Here is a 24,298-nt window from a genome sequence, read left to right as displayed (position 1 = left end):
TCCAAACTAAACTATTATACTCCAAAGCCTTTTACTGTATGTACAAAAAAACCCAGCTCTGAATGGAAATGCACAATTAGTATGTTTGCCCTTTTCATTTAAATGATTTACATTAACATTTTTCTGTTTTATTTAGGTATTTCTATTTGTTCAATTGTGTCACAGTTCAATTTTGCAGTGTGGTCTAAAAATAAAACATGCGTTAGACTGTTTGATGTAATTATAGCTTTGGCTTTTACTTTAGATCTTTTAATGAGGGTTAATGTGATTTGCTCATAGACAGTTTGCAATGGCAATTCTTGTTGTTAGATTCTGCTTTTATTTTTTCAGGCACTTTACTAATAAATGCTGTGTGATTTTGTTGTTTTGCTGATTAGTTGACTATTGAACAAGATATCAGAGAGACACGCTTATAGCATTTTGTTAAATTTCTTTCACTTTCACATGGTATCGACCCACTAAAGATAAAATTTCCAGGTACACATTTGTAATAATAATAATTCTTTATATGTATATTGCACTTTACTCACTACTTAAAGTGCTTTTACATAGTGAATAGGGAGCAACTTCAACCACCACTAATGTGTAGCATCCATCTTGATGATGTGATGCCAGTCATTTTGGTGCCTGTAAACTTTTTCCACACATAAGCTGGTAGCTGGTGAAGGGGTGAGAGATGGTTAGCCAGTTCGAGACGGAATGATTAGGGGGGCCAAAATGACTAGGCTAAGGTGAGCAATTTAGGCAAGACATCGGGATACACCCTACTCTTGACTAAGGATAACCAGGGATCTTTTATGACCAGAGAGAGTCATGACCTCTGTTTTATGTCTCAACTTAAGGAGGGTGCCATGTTTATAGCACAGTGTCCCTTTCACTGCACTGGGGTATTGGGATCCACATTCAGACCACTGGGTAAGTGCCCTGTGTTGGCCTCACCAACACCTCTTCCAGCAGCAACCCAAGCTTTTCCTGGTTGGTCTCCCATCCAAGTGCCTGCTGGGCCCAAACATGTTTAGCTTCAGGTAGATGACCCGTTCTGTAGTACATGTGGTATGGCTGCTGGCCATTTGCTAGCTGTTCATGACTTCAAGATTTATGTGCCAGTGCTGAATAAGGATAGGTGGTTATAGGGTAATGAAATTCCCTGCTTTTCTACATTATAGACAGGAGGACATGACAAGCTAGAAACAATGCAGTGGAAGACTATGCATATTTTGTAAGCTCATGTTTTTGTAAACTAACTTGAAGCTTACTTAAACAAAGTGATAACAGCACTTCATCATATCTCCTTAGTATTACATGAAAAGTGTGGTGCAGGCTTGGTGAGACGCTATTCATACATCATTAGCCAGCTTTGAATTTTTACTTCTGTGGACAGTAAGACCAACCTATAATATTACAAACACTGCAGTCAGTGAAACTGGTATGTCAGACTGTACACTGTTTATGGGTTTGGTATTCCAAGTGAGTAATATTATCAAAGCTGGAAACAAGGTGGGAACCAACCCAGGACAGGGTAGCAGATCATTGCCAGGCTCTTGTACACACATGCTCCAACAACCATTGTTGGTTTGGAATTGTCCATTAACCTGACAGGCAGATCTTTGGGATATGGGAGCAAGAAAAGATTGGAAGCTGTATTTCTACCATAACACATTGTACATAAACCTGTCTATTTAATTAATGAACAAACAATGAAACAGAGTGACCTTTTCCTTTTAAATACAAACTGCTTTCAAGAGTTTTATTGCAGGTTGCCACTTTTCTGTCTGTGATCTGACAGCAGTGGCAGACACAGTGAAGCAAATTAAGAGGCCCCTCAAATGCAGACTTTCCTGTGCAGCTTCATTGTATCTAGATGGTGCTTTATTTTTTCTATGACCCAGAGAAGCTGGCCAACGTTGTGAGAAGCATAGCATTTTGCTAGGTGTATTTGCCACTTGAAAGAGCCTACTGTTGTGGTGAGGCTTATGTTTTTTTCTAATATCCCTTTGAAAATAGCTAATGTCTATGTCCAAATGAGAGAAACAAGGCACAACATACTTTTTTCCTGGTGTGGTTAATTCACGTTGAACTAGCTTTTTTAATTTGTTGAGTTAATCACTTTACATCACTTTACAATACAATACACAGTTCAATCAAAAATACAATCTGTACAACTTTGTAAACATTTATGTTTAAAACCAGCTTAATATAGGTCAAATGCTCGGCCCCCCTCCCCTGCCTAATTTAGAGAGCTATGTGAACAGAAAGCCCTATATGAGGTACTTCCTCATATGTATGAGTACTTGAGGCTGCAGTCCAGCATGTTTATTTTAGAGCTGCATTAATTCAGTAATTAATTTAAGTAATTAATTAAATTTAAGAAAGGCTTTGGACTGTTCCTCATTTAAAAAAAAGTTTTATCAGCATTGAAAACCAAAATATTTATAGATATTTTATTGTGAAAACAACACTTTCATGATTCCCTTGCTATTTTCATGATCTAGCACTGGTAAGACCAGGCACACAAAACTGTTTTAAATATTTGTTCTATTGTCAGAAGAAAACTGTCTTAAATTTAAAAGACATTGCTGTGTTTATTGATTCCTCCGGTCCTCTTGGGCGTCCTGGCTGGGTACCACCCCCAGCCACGTGCCACAATATACATAAAAGACACTATTCTCATCGGCTGTCTGTGGCAAAGGAGGTGAAGTGCTGGGGGGAAGAGGAGCAGGGACACCTGGAGTGCTCCCGGGGATACAGCCGGCACTTCCGCCACAGTGGTGCGTGTTGGTGGAAGATTGCCGGAACACACCTGGAGCACATCCGGGGACTATAAAAGGGGCCACCTCACTTCATTCAGGGCTAGAGTCGGGTGGAAGAGGACGAGGTCTGGGAGAGGAAAGAGGCGGCCTGAAGAGAGGAAAGGCATTGTGGAAGGGCCTGGACTTGTGGGGTGATTGGTGCTGCGGCACTGGGTTTGCGTGTTCACCTTTGTGTATAAGTGTCAAATAAATGTGTGTTGGGTGACAAAACGATGTCCGTCTGTCTGTGTCTGGGCTGTTTCCCACAATATGCATTAAAAAAGAGCTAAAACCAGTCTCTAGTATTTGTATTTCAAACTTAATTTGTAACAAGCAACACATATCTGATTACTAGCAAGAGCTATTTTGTGGGTTGTGTAAAAACTGCATAGTCTATTTTGAATTTAACCACCATTGTAATGTTCTGTTGTAAACTACTAATAATAAGCTGGATACAATGCATGCAGATTTGGCTATCTCATGCTTTAAGCTGGTTTATGAAGGAACACTGGGAGAAACCTAAGCATTGCTCTATACTTACTGAATGAATTTACCAGAAAGAGGAAGATTGTTTTTGGGTTTTAAAGAATTTGTGAGGCAGTACAAAAACAGTTAAAATTATCACATTTAAATTATTGATCTGTTAAGTAAATAAGCAACAGTTTATCTGCAGTATGTTGACCATCCGAATTCATATTTTAAAGAAGGAAAGGAAACATGAACAAAGTTCATGACCAAAATACTGTAGTTAAAAGATATAACAGGGAGGGAAATTCTGTGTATTGTAATAGTCTCTACACCATACTGACAAATGAAAGCTGGTAATATGTAAGAGGTTTGTGTGAAAAGTTCAAAGTTGATCGACTCGGTCCAGGTATGAAAGCCTGCATTAGGTCCATCGGTAATGTCCACCAGACGCATTTGAGTTCAGATTTTACAGAGACTAAAGTTTCATTTTAAGATTATTCTTGCATGGCTGATATTTGGGCATACACACTAGACTAGGGTTGCATGGCTTACCAAACCCAAATTTTAAAATGGTGTGATTACCAGCATTTTGGGGTTTTCATTACTGGAAGCGGGCGGCGCAGTGGTAGCGCTGCTGGCTTGCAGTAAGGACACCTGGGTTCACTTCCTGGGTCCTCCCTGCATGGAGTTTGCATGTTCTCCCTGTGTCTGCGTGGGTTTCCTCCGGGTGCTCTGGTTTCCTCCCACTGTCCAAAGACATTCAGGTTAGGTGCATTGGCGATCTTAGTGTGTGTGTGTGTGTGTGTGTGTGTCCTGCGGTGGGCTAGCGCCCTGCCCGGGATTTGTTCCTGCCTTGCGCCCTGTGTTGGCTGGGATTGGCTCCAGCGGACCCCCATGACCCTGTGTTAGGATATAACAGGTTGGTTGATGACTGACTGACAGTACTGGAAGTAAACCTCAGCATTCTTCTCAATAACCCCCATCCTAAACCTGCAAGCTATTATCCATTTGGAAAGATATCCATTTTGTAGACTTCCCGAAATGAAACCCCAGGCTTCACAGTGGATAACATTATTGCTTGGATGCATTTGGCACTTCAAGGCCATCAAAAGGGAAGTGGTGCATAAATTGTGTGTCATAGCAGGAAAGTTGGAGCAAGATGGGGAGTTTTGGAGTTATCTGTTGTTTGCTTCATAAATGTTTTTGTACTGGTACAAAAGTCTGAAAGCTGGTACCAAAGTCAAAATTTTACATCGATTTAACATTACACTAGACTTTTCTTCATCTCTAGTTGTATTCCGAATGCTGTCAGTTAGGGGTGGGCGGTATGACCAAAATTCTATATCACGGTATTTTTCTAAATTATCCCAGTTTCACGGTATTCAACGGTATTTTTTCCCCCATGCATGAGTGGATGTTAGCCAGTAATTGCAGTGGAAAATGTGGTTAAGAATAACCTATTCCACTGTCAAGAGTATTGTACATTGTACAAAAAAAACATTTTAATGTGCACACAAGTATTAATACAGGTTTGCATTTCCCCATAAAGTGATAGTTTTCAAGGGGGTGGCACTAATGGAGAAGGTATCACATTGCATGACAGATGCAGTCAAAATATAGAACCTTTTTATTCAACAAATTTTGCAAAAACAGACTATAAGTTTGACAATATTTTTTCAACCATACAAAGAGGCATTTAGACTTAGTAAAATATCCAGAAGTGCTTGTCAAAAGTTGTATTGCACTAAATATGTCTTAGAAAAGGAATAAACAGTAAATATTTTTTGTAAACCAACTACACTTTCTGTTAATGTTAACAATCTCTGTCCACTGACACGTTAAAGTGACTTTTTAAACAACTTTATCATCATTAAACTGCATAATATTTAAACTAATAAATAATAACAAACATCTTTACCAACTGAACCATCATTTAGGCAAACTGCATTAATATGGACCTTGCTTCAAGCTAAGCTATATGCATAAATAATAAACCTGCAACTTGCATTTATAATGCTATTTGTGGTATAGCCCTACGGAATCGTATTAGGGCCATGGTGAAGAAAAAAACAATACGGACACAGGGAAGAAAAAAACAAACTATATGTCGAGAATAAAGTCAACATTTCCACTTTATTCTCGCCGTTTATGTTGAGATTAAAGTTGACATTTCCACTTTATTCTCATAGTTTACTTCATAATCCATATTACTAACCGAGAATGCTAAACCGGATGATGGACGCAGGCACATCTGGCCATGGGCCGTAGCTGCAAAAAGACGTACTGCGCAGGCGCAAAAAGAGTCCGCGAGAGGCGGATGAGGAGCCGCGAGAGGGGGACAAAAGAGGCCGCGAGAGGCGGATGAGGGGCCACGAGAGACGGACAAGACCACAGAAAAAAGGAGTGAGCACAGAAAAAAGACAAAAAAGGAGAAATGACACGCAACGAGCACCGAAAAAAGGAAAAGGCACATAAAAAAGTGGTCAAACGCAGGCAAAGCACGAAACACATTGCACACGAAACTAGACCCAAAAAAAAAAGAGGCTCGCGCACAACAGCAAGGCAACCCCCCCCACCCTACAGGCACCGGACGGGACACACACCAAGAGGGGGATTCAACAAGCCCATGGAACACAAAAAAAAGAACACAAAACCACCCCACAGACCCTACAAGCAAGGGACGGGACACACACAAAGAGGGGGATTCAACAAGACACAGGAACACAAAAAGAAAGAAGACGCTCGCGCAACAACAATCCTCCCCCCCCCCCCCCCCCCCACACACACATCCATAAGAAGTGACACCCAAAGCCACATATTCTAAAGTGAACGTCAACACCTTCACACTAGACAGCATAGGTGTCAGCATAGGTGGATCTCCTTACAATAAAGCACTATTAACCGTTCAACTGCAGAAAAGGAAAAATATTAACAGTGACTGCGATCCTCCTTATTACTTATCCATATTTCGCATGCTGAGAAAGAAACAAGTCATGAATACACGGTCACGGGTACAAAACGAAAAGGAAAGGATAACAGGAACAAACACACGAACACGAAAGAAACAACAAAATAGACGGCTATGCAGCATAGGTGGATCTCATTACAATAAGGCACTATTAACCGTTCAACCGCAGAAAAGGCTCCATATTAACAGTGAGTGCAATACTCCTTATTACTTATCCATATTTCTAAAAGAAAAAATGTCTCGACTCCAAAACCGCAAAGCTCAACTAAAGCTTCTAACTAACGATGTACCTAAAAGTAAAAACTTTATGAACTGCATTAGATCCTACAATAGTTCATTTGCTTTTGCATCTAACGGAGTAAATATCAGGCCACCAAAAGGCAATGGCCCATACTGCTTTCCCATATGTGCACAAATACTGCATCGCATTGGAACAGTGCACCCTGAAACAAATCAACAACGCAAATATGCACAAATCTACATCCTAGATCCACATGACGCAAGCTATCAATCAAAGTGCTGCATCGCAACAGTCACGGATTCAAAACGAAACACCTCCCGTCTCAGACATACGTTAACGGCAAGGAAGGCTACAACGGGCTTCTCACACAGCACAGGCAAATCGATTACAGCTCCAAAACAACACGTCCCAAATACTACACATGCAACACCGCGCCTCTCAAACGGCACAAGCAAAACATACACCAGGAAAATTCATTCGGATTAATGAATGTCATTTGCAATCATTGTCATTCACTTCACTTCCCTGAAGAAACAACTGGCAATACAAGTAATACATTTACACGTTGTTGTCAAAAGGGTCAAATTAGACTGCCTTCTTTACATTCATATACTGAATATCTACAAAAGCTTCTAACTAACGATGTACCTGAAAGTGAAATCTTTATCAACTGCATTAGATCCTACAAATCGGTATCCACTATGAACATTAACGGTGGCACTGCACATGACATCCGTCTTGAAAAAATGTTAATTATTGATGAATGTACAATGGCATGAAGTCACTTACTCAACACCATTCATAAACTTCTACAAACGTTTATGAATAATAATATTCGATTTGGATGAAAGGTACTTTTATGAGGAGGAGATTTTAGACAGTGCTTAGCTATTCTTCCAGATGCCATGCACTCGGCTATTGTTCAGTGCACCTTAAAATACGCAGACAATTGGCATTGCTTTCAAAAGATACAGTTAGTAAAAAAAGATACGATGTCCAGAACCAAATCATAACAATTGCTTATTACAACTGAGAGATGGTACACTCACCAATACAGATGGACTTCAGCCACATATTATTACAATTCCTCAAGCCTTTATCTGCGACAACTTAGTTACAGAGAGATTTGGAACAGCAATCTCATTAGACCAAATGCCCCTTTTAACACAACGCACTATATTAGGTCCAAAAAATATTAATGTGCAAAACATAAATACCCAAGTCAAGCTCTGACAAACTTGACTCTGATCACAACAATAACCATCTTCATTGACCTTACAAGTTCTGAGCTGGAATTACCTTTTACACTTAAACGGCGTGTACAAAGAAATTTTCAAATAAACCTTTACACTGTGCCACACACTTTATTGTTTGCTTTCTATTTGCATCATCTACACCGTCACACTATTCTATATCTCATTCATACATCACGCTCTTTGTCATTCCCAACACCAGGGGTTGGCGAGCGAAGCGAGCAGGGGGCGGAGCCCCCTAGTTAAAGTAGAATGTCGTAAACTAAACTTCTTCCTAAAATCAATGTTTAATTTACTAGATTTTGTCAAACTCCATCATAAATTAATGCAGCACATTAAATGCTTAGTGTTGTGTTCCCCGACCAAGTTGTTAATCACTACGCTTCTTAAACTGACTTCCTCCGCACTAAGAGGAGACAGCGATCACCATACAGAATCCATATACTTCATGATATTCCTGCTTTCTGAAAATTTAGAATGCTAAGATAAATACTTGATATCATTTTCATGATGAAATGCATTAAAGCAGGTATTACACATGCACGGTAGTGAGGCGGTAGTGCTGCTCCCTCGCAGTAAGGGGTCCCCAGGTGTATGTTCAGTGTAGAGAACTTTATGGCAGGTGTGACGAGGCTCCAAAAAACTGGATGTATGAATGGCTATCGCACAGGTTTAACTTAAATATTGTGTAAATGTTGGGTTTGTGATCTGGTGGTCGGAGACACAAACACAGAATTCAATGCATGTTCCTCTGAGCGGGCTATCTTTATTGCATGCATGCTGTCTCTATCTGGCGTACCAAAACCCCAGTTCCTATCCTTCCTTTTTCTTTCACCACATAACCAATCACCACACGATAAATGTCTTTGTGAAATTAAAACTAGTTATAAACTTAGCCCACGGAGTGTTCAGAACTTTAAAAATATCTTCATTATACATGTTTAATTATGCCATCCATTCAGAGTTGCAGGATGAATACGAGGAAAACATACACTAGCAGGGTCAATATAGCATAACAAAACCCCACATCCTACATGACTTTGAAAGGAAACTGAAGCACGCCGAGTAAACCCACCAGAAAAACATGCAAATGCAAGTCAGGCACGCCGCCGTGCCCCCATATGATTAATGCATGCTTTAATGCATTTCACCATGAAAATTATATTAAGTATTTATCTTAGCATTCTAAATGTTCAGCGAGCAAGAAGATCATGAAGTAAATGTATTCTGTGCGGCGATTGCTGCCGGCGTCTCCTCTTAGTGCAAGAAGAAGTCAGTTTAAGAATCTCGGAGAACAGTTAACACAAAGCATTTAATGTGCTGTATAACTTATGATGGGGTTTGAGAAAATCTAGTAAATTAAATATTCATTTTATGATGAAGTTTAGTTTACGATGTTCTACTTTAATGACAAATTACGAGAATAAAGTCAACATGTCGACTTTAATCTTGACATAAACGGCGAGAATAAAGTAGAAATGTCGAGAATAAAGTCAACATGTCAACTTTATTCTCGCCATAAGCATCAAGATTAAAGTGGAAATGTCGAGAATAAAGTCAACATGTCTTCACACTATTACACAGTACCCAGGCACATTACACTATATTGAAAACAAATAAAACAAGTACCCTAGGTTCTTGTCTATAAGCCGGACTCATGTATAAGCCGGAGACCAAAAATCATACGAATTTTTAAAATAAAATCGTATCATAGATAAGCCGGACTCATGGATAAGCCGAACGTACTATAACCTATAACTAATAGAAGGGAGGGAGGTCAGTGGTCTCACTCGCACCCATTTAATTTCTTTAAGGGGGGAGAGAGTGTGAGATATTGGCGTCTCCCTCACTCCCCGCATGGCGCGGTTGGAGCGGCCGGAGCGCGTTCTTTTGCTCTGGGCGTCGCCAAGTCAACACGCGCGCGTAGCGGTCATTTAAATTGTGATTTTATATGTAAGCATATTTAAATATATATCGCGGATTTTTTTGCTGGTTCGCGGATTTCTGCGGACAATGGGTCTTTTAATTTCTGGTACATGCTTCCTCAGTTGGTTTGCCCAGTTGATTTCATACAAGGGACGCTATTGGCAGATGGCTGAGAAGCTAGATTGCTTACTTTTCTCTCACTCTTGCGCTGACTATCTGTGATCCTGACGTATGGGGATTGAGCAGGGGGGCTGTTCGCACACCTAGACGATACGGACGCTCGTCTAAAAATGCTGAAAGATTATCTTCACGTTGCTATCTTTTGTAAAGCTGATTCCTGAAAAGACATGCTGCACAGTGCTTCGCATACTTAAAAGCTCGAAGGGCACGTATTGATTTTTGACTGAAAAACAAACTCTGTCTCACTCTCTCTCTTCCTGCTCCTGACGGAGGGAGTGTGAGCTGCCGCCTTCAACAGCTTTGTGCCGCGGTGCTTCGCATACCTAAAAGCCAAACAGCACCATTGATTTGTTTGCTAGAGATTGTTTTCTCTATCTATGTGACATTCTGTGCTCCTGACACACACTCCTTTGAAGAGGAAGATATGTTTGCACTCTTTTAATTGTGAGACAGAACTGTCATCTCTGTCTTGTCATGGAGCACAGTTTAAACTTTTGAAAAAGAGACAAATGTTTGTTTGCAGTGTTTGAATAACGTTCCTGTCTCTCTACAACCTCCTGTGTTTCTGTGCAAATCTGTGACCCAAGCATGACAATATAAAAATAACCATATAAACATATGGTTTCTACTTCGCGGATTTTCTTATTTCGCGGGTGGCTCTGGAACGCAACCCCCGCGATGGAGGAGGGATTACTGTATAAGCCAGACTTATGTATAAGCCGATATTCTATTTTTTCATTTTCACAACTTTTTTCCTTAGATAAGCCGCGGCTTATAGACAAGAGCTTAGGGTACAACTTGGCTTGCAGTATTATCCAGTAGTATAGAAACAGTATTTACACATCTGACCTTTTAAAACTAAAGTATCTCCAGGCGACGGACGTGACTCCTTTTTTTCAGCAAAAGTTCTTCTGTTCATCATGTTCAACTTTATCATCGGCTTCAGTTTCGGAATGTTCTCTGTCCGTTTTCACCGCGCAATACCTACGCTGCCGCTACTTATTTGGTGGTGTAGCAGTGAAAAAGAGCCCCCGTGCAATAAATCTGTGTTTAGCGGTGTAGCAGTGAAAAAGGTCCCCACTTGAACAGTTTCCCACTGCACCACGTTCTGAACGTCGTTTAGGCAATTTAAACCGGTGTTGCGGTATAAGAAAAATCTATATCATAAAAAAATAACGGTTTTCGGTATGAACCGGTATACCGCCCAGCACTACTGTCAGTTTCATTTGTCAATATATAATTTTGTTTTTCACAGATAATATTCTTCTAAATCTGTTACTTCGTAATATTATTTGATGATTGGGAGATAAGTTGCAAGTAAAATAAGGCACAGCATTGTTTGCAGTAGGTGTGGAACAAGATAGATGGAGATGTTTTAAGTATGTTGATCTACATTTAATTAGTATGCTTTAAATAGATTAAGGGAATACTCCACTCAGAAAGGGTATTTTGTTTAAATGGTATTTATCCTATGTGCTTTATAGTGATGATTGATAAAAATTTTTAATCTCATGTTTTGATGTCGATTGAGAGAAAATATTGGATATAAATAGATAGAGTAGTGGAATCAAATGGACACCAATGCCAGACATCAGCAAATGATGTGAAAAACATCCATGGAATAAAGAAAAAAAATGATAATGTTACTTCTTGTATCACATAATCCTTGTGTTCATTATCTACTTGAATGCGCAAAATGTGCAAAAGTATGGATTTGTTGCTAAAATATTAAAACATTTTCTTCCTGAAAAAGCAGCATACTTTGTAAACGGTACAATGCATTCCTACAATTCTGTGCTTTTGAATTGAAGACAGGACTTTTTACCATAGAATGAGGGGGAGAAGTAGGTCTTCAATTCAGATGATCATTCACGTGTGTGTGTGTGTGTGTGTGTGTGTGTGTGTGTGTGTGTGTGTGTGTGTGTGTGTGTGTGTGTGTGTGTGCACACGTTGCTTCCTCCTTCACAAGAGCATTTTCAGGGACTAGTTTACATGTTGAGGACGTTTGGAATAAACTAATGGATGACTTTTGCATGTGGATTATTTGACACCAGTAACGTGAAATTGTTTTCATGGACGTTTTGATACTGTTTGCTGTTTTCCTGCCTTGGTCACCTACCATGACTGTTGAATTCTAAACATTCTCACCTCCTTTCTGAATGAAAACATGAGATTAAAAAATTTTCTTTGGCTGTCATTATAAAGCACATGGGGAAAGTAACATTTAAACGAGATATAATTTTGGGTGGTATATTCATTTAAAAGTTCATCCGATAAAACTGTGCAGCTTTTCCAGAGATTGTGTTTCTTGAGAGCTACATCTGTACAAAATGCATACATTTTTTTTCCTTGTGTCCACAGCACAAAGTCCAGGAGCTAAAGTACTGAATAATGGATGGCTATGTTTAGGTTTGCACTCATAAAAGCTGAAGGGAGCTCAAAGAATAGTCCATTGGATAGCACATGCTCCTTATTCCTCATCACTACTCTATGCATTGTAAACTACTTGTCAAAAGTTTTAGAACAGCTCGGTTTTTCCTGTTTTTCTTCAAAATTAATCAGTGGAAATGCAATAGTGAAAAGGTAAGCAGTAAACTGCCAGAGGTTTAAATTTAAAGTTTAGTTTTAGCAAAAACTGAAAAAAGGAAATTTCGGAATACAGTCGACCCTTGATATACGACCGGCCTGACATGCGAACAAATTGCTTTACGACCAAAATTTTTGTTTTGAATTACGACCAACATCTTGCATTACGACCCGAATGCGGTCACGTGTATCCGCTTGTGCGATTGTAAACAAACAGCCGAGAGCGTTTGTAAGCGTCAGTTGGAGCCAGATACATGTGTTTGTGGACGTAATTTCAGTCAGTGCAGTGATTTATATAATTTATTTCGATAATTGCTAAGGAAGGAAGCGAAGGTAATGAAGGTAAAGAAAGCGATCACAATCGAAACGAAGAAGGAAATTGTGTGGAAATATGAGAGTTGCGTTCGTGTGACCGATCTCGCTAATATGTACAGCATGTCGAAATCCACCATCTCGACAATTTTACAAAGAAAATATTTGCATAAGGAAACTCCTTCCAAACAATAACCACCTTCCATTTCATTCTCTTCCTCCTTCCTTCCTGCAAGCCAAAGATGTCAATAAAATGGTGAGTACAGAATGAAATTGTTGTTTCTGGTAGGCTAGGCACTTTTTATAACTTTTTGGTTAGTACATTAGAAAAAGTATTGGTGTTTTTGGTAAATTATGCACATTATACAACCCTTTTCTATTAAAAAAAAGTTAAGTAAGTGTTGCAGTGGGCAATTCGGAACACATTAAGGGCATTTCCATTATTTCTTATGGGAAAAATAGTCTTGACTTACAACCAACTTGAGTTACAACCAGCCCTCGCAAACAAATTGAGTTCGTAAGTCAAGGGTCCACTGTATTACAAATGGAACAACTAATAGGTTACAACCTACAGATGTTCTGTAGCAATTAAAGTCAATTAAGCCTTGCAAGTTGAAGCAAATAATTTGCACAGGTGTTCCCAATGTCTGTTGCCTACTTAAAAAATCCTCTGTCTGTCTTAAATCAGACTGCATTACTACAACCTCTGGAATACTGGTTGGACAATATTCCAGTGATAATGGCAAGAAGACAGCAATTAACAAATGAAATGAGACAGAGCATTACTACCCTTAGAAGTGTGGGCCTTTCATTTAGAGAAATTGCAGAAAAACATCAAAGTGTCAGTGAGTACGGTGTCCTACGCAATCCAAAGGCAATTGAAAACTGGAAGAGATCTGGCAGACCCAAAGTCACAACCCAATCAGAAGACAGGTTTCTGAGGGACTCCAGCTTGTGTGATAGGTGCCTCACAGAAGTTTTTTTTTGTTTTTTTAAGTGCATTAACATTGCAGCTAGCTTTCTCTTTCATGGAGATGTTTTCTGTGTTGAATTTGGTTATGTGGAGAAGTGGAAGGGCAGGTACTGGGAATTGATACATTCAATTAGAGTACAGTAGCAATAAAGTAAGCCCACCTAGAAGAAAATCTATTAAATTCTATGTCTGTGACCACCACCTTATGAACACAACACTTACAAATTATTTAAATGAAAACTGTGGGTTGCAGCTGATACACATTCATACACGGAGCCTTGTTATGCCTGCTGTAAAAGTTCAGGTGATTTTACAATAGGTAGGGATTTTTTAAATTTATTTATTTTTTAACAGATTGTGTGGTAAAGTAGGCTGGAAGTACCTATGATATGGTATCTTAATCTGAGAGTTTGTTGGTGGATGTCTACTGGGTGATAGCAGGTAACCCCTTCATGCAGACCTGTTGACATCTGTAACAAACTCTCAAATGGAGGCAGAACAGTACAATGCAGCACATTAGCAAAGCCTCGCATTGTGACATACAATGTATAGGTATAACTAATGTGTGTGGAAAATGTGCTTCTGCTGTCTAGAAGTAGCAGTGATTTTTTTTTTTTTTTATTCCTTCAATTCCATTATACTGCTTTTCTGTATATTTGAAAAATATATACACCATGCACAAGTCTGAAGGAGGATTTATAAAGCATAATTTATTTTATTTGTTTCATTTAATAATTATGGAAACTAAAACAAATTATATAAATTAAATATCTACACAATGAATTTACAGCTTGCCGCCAGGCTTTACAGGTGGTGGCTGTGTTAAAGGGAGTAAAATAGGTTGTGATGTGTACTTGTAGGCTTCTAAGGCCCTGTGTGTCTTAATAAACAGCTACTTCTGTCATCTAAAAGAACAACATACTGTTCTTCAGGAAAATGTAATTTTCTTTTAAGGCATGTGCCCATCCTTTTTTTTGTGTTCATCTTAGAAGTGTGTCCGATTTTGTGCTTATTGATTAACTTTATGGTAATTGGGTACTAAATTTACTTCATATTTCTTTTCACAGGTTTATTTGACTCCACTACAGGTCCAATAATGAAAATATGTAATAATGTTATTGTCAATTGATTGCTTTGTCAGGTGATTCTGACATATGTTCAGGAAGGTGACATCAGGGGCGAGTTCAACAAAGTATTTCTTTATGCTCATAAATTAACTGCTTAAGAAGGGTCATTGGGAAATGCAGAAAAAAGTAACTTGTACGTTACATACTGTATGTGCATCATAAAATTGCCTGTTAATAGTTAACATTTCTCCATTTTGGGAAACTCAGCCCCAGTTGGGTAGTGACATCACACATTCATATATAGGCCATAAATTATTCATGCATGCATGAAAAAGATTGGGCAGTGCCGTAAAATGTGAGGTGGAGTACATTTGCAGTACGCACGTAAATCAGGCAGGTTGCATAGATTGGTAGTGACATCCCTGTCCAACATTGGTTACAACAGCACTCTGATGTCTTGCTGGCTTCACAAAACACCATTGGGCGCTGTTTTAAAAAAAAAAAAATAAAAAAAAAAAAAAAAAAATCACCTACATCCACTGCATGGTGACTTTTCAGGGAAATATTTGGCAAACAAGGTCTCTGACTGTGAAAAACGCTTTAGTGAATTTTGCCGATCAGCATTACTCCTCTCTAAACTTGGTCACTCTCATTGCGTTTTCTTTAGGCAGGACTAAAATTAAGGATGTTCGGTAAATGCCAGTTTCTTTATGTCTTTTATCTTCATACCCTCCTTTCCTGCTTCCCAAAGTTGAGAGGCTACTAAGTTGACAAGTTAGAGCTCAGCTTTGAGGCAAATGCATAGAAAAGTAAAAATCCACAGTCTAGTAATGTTAATTTTTAAAGGTTTATAGGATATTTAAGAGTAAATTAAATCACAATAACCCCAGGAAAACATCACCAGACACATGAAATTGGGAGAAAAAAGGTTTTCCCTCTTGGTTGTTAGAATCTTACCTTTCTAATATTAAACTTCAGTTACGTCATATGCCCAAATTACATTACTTTTCTATAGCTTATGCTAATAAACTTACAGTAGGGGGATCGAGGTTGCTGTTATGGTTTGCAACTGTTTGAAACCCATGCCTTTCTCACTTCAAGGCAGGACAGTGATATAGTTAGAATATTAATGATACATGTTTGCATGTAGAGGATAAAGTGGAACCTTCCGTTATGTATGTAACTGTGTCCTATATAGCAATGTAAAGACAAACATTTGAACGTACAGTAACTAGGCAAATACTTTTTTAAAATTTTAAAAACATTACCTTGCCCAAAAAAATGTTTTTTACATCTAGTAAATTCTTATCCTTCCAGGAGGGTCCAGTGTTACTTTTTTAGATATCTAGTGGGAAGAAAATATACCTGCTGCCATTTTCATTTAATATGTGTTTTTATCTTTAATAAGCAAGTCTGATAAAATATTATACCTGTATGTTTATGTATGTAAGTTGATAATTCAGCTGAGATCACAGGCCAAAGCAACATATTGATTATTGATTTAATTCTAGCTATGAAAATACATTTTTTTCTAAAGATATAAATAGAACCATATGATCTGTAGCCCTGTGATCTTGTTTATTTGTTGAACTATCATTTTCATGTTAAGTTTCATATCTGAAATGTATGCATCTCAAAAATTTTTACGACCCAAAACTTACTGCTGGCTAAATTTAGGAAAGACTGACTATAGTCTTAATTTTGGTGCAGCTATGTGACTGAAATTTTAAAGCCATTTCAGCATGCACTAGAAGAGGTGATCAGTGTTAGTAAAGAAACAGGTCATATGTGCACAGTAAGAAAAGTGCTATTTGTATGAGTTCACTTCCACAGTTTTCATTGCTGGCAAATGATTTGTATCTATGCTGACTACAGTTTCAATTGCAGAAGTTTCTGTTCTTTGTGAACTTCCCTTTATGTTGATTTATAAGAAATGTGTACTTAGAGTGGTGACTGAAAAGATTGTTCTGCTGACAAGTATCATTTGTTATGTAGATGCTTTAATAAGAATGATTTTTCTGCCTTTTTGATATTTTGCACTGCTGTGTGTCTGTCTATTAATTACTCTTGATTTAGTTTCATGAAGATTGTTTGAGCTTACTATTTGTTCCAGTGTCTGCAGCTAGAATAATAAGATGTTCAAAAAGATTTAATGTTGGCTTATATCTAAGGTATCAATTTTTTGAGCATTTCATGTTGGGGCAGCAAGCTGTTCATAAAAAGATGATGTCTGCATTTAGACCATTAGGTCAGTAAATGTACATCTGTATGCAGTATTGCTGAGCAAATATGAAATTAATGCATCATGACCTTTTGCACAAAAGCCAAGTTGGATATTAATGAAAATTACAAGTCTTTTCTGGGTTGAGATAATTTATTTCTATCCTGCTGGTTTGTGAAGATCTTGTATTGGCTGATAGAGGAATGTAAATATTCATACTCTAACTACTAAACTGAATATCTAGGAGGAGGAATGTCGAAGTATTAACTACTGTGTGTTAATTAAAGGTAGACACAGTCATGCTGTAAATGAATTGTATTAACTGTGTTTTAATTTTATGCAAGATCTACAGTATGTATATGCTTATAGAGTGGTAAGATTGCCATAAAGTACTTGTGTAATTGTTATGTTACCTGTCTCACATATTAACTGTAAGGTACTTTGACCAGTTAGTTGTCAAAGGTGTGTAGTTTTTTACTGTATATTTCTTTAATTTTCACTTCTCACAACTGTAGAGGAAAAAGTGAAGTGGCTAATGTTCACATATTGAAACAGGGATTGAATTACATTTGGAGTGAGAATGTTCTGCTTTTAGCTAGTGATACTTGGACATTTGTAGACCTGTGTGATACAGAGGGTCCGCAGCTTAGCAACTTGTGGTCAGTTTTTAAGTAAACAAATATCTAAATAGCCAGATTGATCTCTGTGGATATGCTGTGCGGGAAGTTGGTGGAGTGATCAAGACGGGGCTCACCTGCATGTGAGGGTGTGGTCTGTGTTAATTGCTTCATTAGCTTCTTGCGGTTCACAATTGTGGTGCCGCATCCACGGAGGCATATAAGGGGGAGTCGGACAAGAGGGAGGGGAAGCATGGAGCCAACCCACACCATCACAACCTTTATTAAAATGCATCCGATTATTCAGACAATGGACAAAACTGAGCAAATTACCCTTAAATGTTTTTGTTGCGCATGAGAGAATAAAGTTCCTATTGATTTGCAAAAGGCAAGGTAAGGTTTTGCAGAGTATATTCTTATCAAATTACCGTAGTGCACTGCTGTTTAAAGCAACAACATATTTTAAAGGTGATTCTGACATATGTTAAGAACTACATTATATGTGGGGAGAAAAACAAACAGTCATAAAAGGAAGAATTACAGAAGTGTCACTCAGTGGAGAATAATATGTACAAACAAACAGCTGAACAAATATGCTGTCCGTTTCAAAGACCAGATGGCTTATAACAGGTTGAGCAAAGGTTGCACCGCAAAATTGCCAGTGTAGTATTAACACTTCAAGCCTTTATACAAATCCATTCTTTACACATGTGTATTTATTGATGTACATGTACAGTATATATGCATTTTTAAGAGTTACTTTGACACTGAGTTAATTTAACATTGCCAATGTTATGTAGGTGTTTGATGTAAAAAAAATTAGCAAAAGTAATGTCTTTACAGTGAGTCTCAGCCTACTGAGAAGCAAGTGCTTTTATGATTATTCCTCTAGCTCTTAGAAGATTAAACTCTCAAATTTTTAAATTAATTAATTAATCCATTAAAACAAAGATAATTTATGGAATGTCTTTTCATACTGTTTATTCAAAAAGATAATAATTTTACTAAATACCCAATTTACCAGATTGAGTCTTTTAACTTTGAATATAAAGCAAAAAAGCAGAAATCTTTAGGCCTGATTCTAGATTGGGATTATTTCCATTTAAGATGTAAACAAATCGCAAGAACAGAAAGACCTGCTTGTGGATGTAAAGACATACTCTTTTTAAAATTTTAACAAAAAGACCCTTCTTTAAAAGTGTTTATGTTATATAAAGACAGAAGTGAATATATTCTTTAATGCTGAGCTCAGAAAGTTTTAAATGTGGAAATTTTATAGTGCATTCTCATATTTTTCTGCCATTTACATTATTGTATAACTGCTGCTCACTGAATTCTTTTCAGCTGGTACTATAATCATATTGTTAGTAATGCTTTTAAATCTACATCGCAAGAGTCTTGTGTATATTTTGAAATATGTTTTAAGTGGTGCATCTGTAACTCTTAACGTACTTGAAGGGGACTTGTGGTATATATATGAATTTGTGCTCTTACTGTAGATTGTGCACAATATAATGCATAGCATCCAGTTCTTTCCTTTATTATACAAATTGTGTAATCTTCTTCTTTTTTTCAGTTTTTCTCCTTGAGAGTTGAATCAAGGTTAAGTATAAAGACCTGACCATGCCTCCACAGAAAGACATTGTGAAAATTGCCATCCAAATGCCAGGGGCCTACCCCCAGCTCATTGATTTAGACCAGGTAAGTTGACTACTGTGGTCTTTTTGCATCATTAGTGCAAGCAGAAATAACAGTCTGGCACTGTCTTTGCAGTTGTGGCCATTAGTCATGTTAACCACCACATGTTAATGCTGCCTACTTGAAAAATACAAGGAAATGGTAAAACAGTATTGAGTAAAGAAAATGTAAGACCATCTTTGCATTTTACAATGTGGGACATTCTCACTGTTAATAAATACAGTTAACATTGACATCTGTAGAGGAGGTGAGTAGTTCTACCTTTTCATTGAAGTTATAGTATTTGCTTGTTATTCCATTCTAAATTCACTGTTATACTTTGTTTTGTACACAAGCCACAGTTGGGTATCTTTTATCCAGATTGTTCTTTGGAAGTGCCTGCTAATGGGAATTGAAAGATCAGCTGTTAAAATGGAGGACATCAGTTGCTTTACTTAATTGAATCAACAACAGAACAGTGACCTTTTTCACTCAATGAGTTCATTGGGGCACATACTTTATTTTGCTTGCATGTGTCAATTGCAGCCAATAATTTTATTTTTAACATTTGGGATTTATCATCTTTTTATGTAAAAACGATTTACTCTGTAATGTTTGTAAACTAATTACTAGAAGGTTTTAAAATTGTAGTCTTTTGTAATGATGGCTATATTTTAGGAGTCACTAGACAATATTTACATTCAGTGTTTCTTCTGTGTAACACAGGCCATACTATGCATATACAGAATGCAGTATATCATTTAACATTTATTTATATAGCACATTTTTATAAAGAAGTATAGTTCAAAGTACTGTAAAAATATCAGTTGACAAATTTAAAACAGAAATAAAAAGTATCTCATGATTATAGCAGTAAATGTCAGTGTCCAGTTTCAAAAATTATTCTGTGGTCTAAAGACCACTGAGGAGAGGAAAACAAAAAACTCCAGGTGGCAAGGACACCAGAGAAAATTAACTTCAGGGGGACCCAAAAGCCAAGACTGCTCAATTCACCCTGAGCATTTTACAGTATTTAAATGTGAAAAAAATTCTTCATTAATACCTAAATATGAAGTAACATCATTGAAGATTTGACAAAGTGGCTATCATATTAGTTGTATCATCTATCTTCCTTTTTAACACCAAAGGTGGCTACAGAGCGCATTGGGCAAGTGCCAGAGTGCAGGTCATTGTCATAGGATACCCAAAAGAGAAAAATGCAGAAGTAGTAATTAGTAACTGGAAAGATGAAATATTGATAATTAGAACTTTTCTAATAGTTGTACAGTACCCATGCCAACCTCTGTGAGTAAATGGAAAGCTTAAAATATGCAAAAATGCAGGATTAATTTTAGTCTTATAGATGTGCTACAAATATATTATGAAAAGGTCAAATTGAGCTGCCTTTTCAGCTGATTTTTTTAAATGTTCACCAGTGCTAGCCTGATGGATCTCTACTGATAAAGTATTCCAGATTTTCAATGCAAAAGAGAAAACAGGCTTCCTCACTAGTGCTTCACTGTACATTGAGAAAGCCAGTGCTCAAAGATCTGAGATTATAACTAGAGATTTTGAGACACTGGAAGTTTCAAGATTGTTCAGAGCTTTATAGGCTATTAGGAGTATTTTGAACTCCTTTGGAAAAGGCAGCCAATATAATGATGCTAATAACAGTGAAATGTGTTCAGATATTTCCTTTTTGGTTAAGACTTTTGCTAATGCATTTTGAAGAAGCAACTGATTTATGTATTTTCTTGGCACTCCTGATAGGACTGCATTATAATACAGTAGACCCCTGCGAAGTCACGGTTCAGAGTTTGCGGCGTCAGTTGTTCGCGGATTTTTCCTTAGAACCTAACTAATAATTGTTAGCAGAAACCGCAAATATCCACCACAATTTTTATTGCTTTTTTTGTGGCAATACTGTACTGTAGAGAGAACAGGAAACAACCGTAGAGGAAAATGCGGGTTGGGATGGTGAAAGTAGCCAATAGAATTTGAAACTGCAACTCCCAGCAGTCCCTGCAGTGGCTCTGATTGGTCTTCTGCTGAGGGTGCAGGGGCTGTTGGGGTCAAAGGATGTCAGCATGGCTTTTAAAAAGGGGGCTGATGACCAAAAGCAAAAAAAAAAGTTTTTGTAATTTGTGTTTCAAGCTCCTGTCTGTCTGCCTTCTGTTGGGTTACCTGTACTTATTCGTTTTGTCCTGGATCGTTTTGTGGTTGGCGTCTGGATTGTCTGCCATCCGCTTGTGTACATGAGGACTGTAAGTGCGAAGAAAGCAGCACTCCTGAACCTGTGCACCCGTCTTCACCATTTCAGGAACTACCAGTAGGACTATCTTTACATTCCCATTCAACGTGCAGATCTCAGGACTATCTGTTTTCATCATTCCATTTCATCCATTACCATTTTTTATGGACTTTACTGTGTGTGTTTTGTTTGTGCTTTGTTGTATTTAATGTGTAATCGTCATAAGGGGAATGGATGGTATCATTATTTTTTGTTTTACATTCTTTATTTGCTGTTTCATTACCGGTTTGCTTTGTTTTCGTCTCTGTTTGTGACTGCGTGCAGGTCGGGCCAAGGCTGGGTGCGTCCCTGGAACCTCCACCATAAAAATAAATAAATCGCCGTCTTCTCGACAGTGTGTATCTTAGTGGCACCGGACCGCTACAGTGTTATCCATTTCTCCTTGCTGCTGATTGACTAGCTGCCCTGTGACGCATCTCCAGCTGAGTGTTCTTGTGTTTTCCGTTTTGTTCTTCTTAAAGCCCTTGGCAATGAAAACGCGCTTGCATGAATTACACTACATATAGCGGTAACATCGGTATTTTACATTCTACACTGCGGAAGACATAGCAGTACAGTACTGTACAGTATACTGGTTTGCCTTTACATTTTTTTGGTAATGTATAAAGCTGAGTTTGAAATGAAATTAAAGTGTTTTGGGGGGCATATTTAGGGTTTAAACAATAAAATACAGTAGGTATTTTTTTAACCGCATCCAGTGTAGGAGAAGTGGGACAAAACACTGAAGTGTTGGTGTCTTTCCAAGATCCATGTTTTTTAGTGTCAAGCCTAATAATAAAAGGAAATGAAAGAGGCATAAAACAAATGTAAATCAAAATATTTGCTGTTTCAGTCCAGTAAGCAGTACTTCTGCAAGCTGTTCTGGTTCCAGCAGTCACGGTCCCACAATGAATGCTGGCATTTGGCTGTTGTCGTGTTTATTTAAGTCCAATGTTGTAAGGGCCAGTATTTTCAAGGCCTCTGGAGGTGACTTCATGGGTATCCATAGGATTCCTCCTCCACTCTGAAGTACGTGCACGTTTACATAACCCACTTTCATTCCATTGTTTTTTTTGTGCCGAGTCCCCAACACACTCCCTTTGTACACATGCGTGGTGCTAGTCAATGATATTTGTTAATTTTTCAGCATTCTTCGATGATATACAAATCAAAGTTATGCTACTGTATACAGTATTTAAGTGAAACATAATCTTTGTAAAATAGATAATGTGATTTAAAATTTAGCTGTGAGGTCATAATGACACTTCGATTCTTTTCTTCTGACGTAATATGTAAGCAAGATGATCAGGTGTTTCCCTAAGCTTTTTGTTTTTGCTACTGCCAGTAACTAGTTTATTTTTTTATTTAATTTTAGAAATGTATTGCCCATCTTAAGGTATCTGCTGCCCAACCATTTGCATTTCTAGTAAGACAATGAGTCATGCAATTGAGGGCCTTAGTGTTTTCTGATGCAATAGAGAATTATGCTGTAGCTGTTAAATGTCTGCATCTCTATGATACAGTAATTTACCCTGTGTTAAGAAATGCTCTGGCCTAATGGGAGCATGCAAAATGAGTATAATAAAAGGTTTAGAATTGATCCCTGAGGCACATCGTACATTGTGCTTAAAATTTTCCAGCAAATACCCTGGATTTCCAATGTATCACCATTTAAGAGTCTTAAAAATATTCACTGCCCAATATGCCCTTTTATTAAAGCACAACAACCACAAAAAAGCAACAAGACAGATTTTTTGTGTACGTTTTGAAAAACTGTGTTGATAGTATTGTCACAGTTACAAATAGTAAGCATGCATAATAATTTGTTAGCCAGTCATCACCAAGCTGCTTTCCTTGTGTAGCAATGAGCATATAGCAAGCCCATTGCAAAGTCTTTTTTCGAGATGAAATTGAAGTAGGTTAAAGCTGGGCAAAGAAAGAAGTGTTAAAAGTAAATGGTGATGGTGTCTTCTGAAGAAAAAGGGAAGTGGAGGACAACAACTTAGCACCTGATGTTACAAATTAAACTTATTTCTAATATGCATTCCAGCTGTTTAATTACATATTACTGTGAAGAAAAAAGAAAGTACTATAAAGTTATTTACTGTTTACAAATCTGTTAAGTATGAAAATGGTGCATTGTTTTCATTTCAGTTATTACACTAGTTATTAATTTGTCATAGAAAAGGGAATATGTTCATTAAATCTGCATTGAAGTATCTGAAGAGTTTAAAATGTGTTCACTGCTTACATTATTTATCAAATATTCCAAATTTTTTTTATGTTGCTTTGGTTATTGCAGTTTTTGTAATACACCCCCCAGTCCGAAATTCCAGTCTACTTTAACATTTAGTCACCAAGACTTACAGAAGAACTTTCTCACTTTTGCATATGATTGTATTAAGTATAAGGGATTACCAGAAAGGTCAGTCCACTCATTATAGAATTTAATGAGATTATTATGGTCCAAAATATAGTGTCAGATGCAGCAATCAAATAATAAAGTACTGATATGTTTTTGTTATCTGTTGTACATCATTAATTGATTTGACTAAAACAGCTTTTACAGGACAGTAGTGAGATCAGCTACGTTATATGGGTTAGAGACTGTGGCACTGACTGAAAAACAGGAGACAGCTGGAGGTGGCAGAGTTAAAGATGCTAAGATTTGCATTGGGTGTGGCAAGAATGGATAGGATTAGAAATTGAGTACATTAGAGGGTCAGCTCA

At 37.6% G+C, this 24,298-nt stretch overlaps 1 protein-coding gene across 1 annotated transcript in view; it reads left to right on the top strand.

Annotated features, from left to right (window-relative positions):
- The window catches only part of elmo3 (engulfment and cell motility 3), a 178,787-nt gene that overhangs the window by 20,848 nt on the left and 133,641 nt on the right, over positions 1-24,298 (top strand). The window contains exon 2 of the mRNA XM_028809711.2: positions 19,178-19,302. Coding sequence (XP_028665544.1) covers positions 19,225-19,302 — 78 coding nt within the window. The 5' untranslated portion in view covers positions 19,178-19,224. The remainder of the gene's footprint in view (positions 1-19,177; positions 19,303-24,298) is intronic.

Source organism: Erpetoichthys calabaricus, chromosome 9 (genome assembly GCF_900747795.2).
Source record: "Erpetoichthys calabaricus chromosome 9, fErpCal1.3, whole genome shotgun sequence".
Taxonomy (NCBI): Eukaryota; Metazoa; Chordata; class Cladistia; order Polypteriformes; family Polypteridae; genus Erpetoichthys; species Erpetoichthys calabaricus.
Note: the sequence above shows the minus strand (reverse complement) of the source record. Positions and strands in the feature narration are given on the sequence as shown.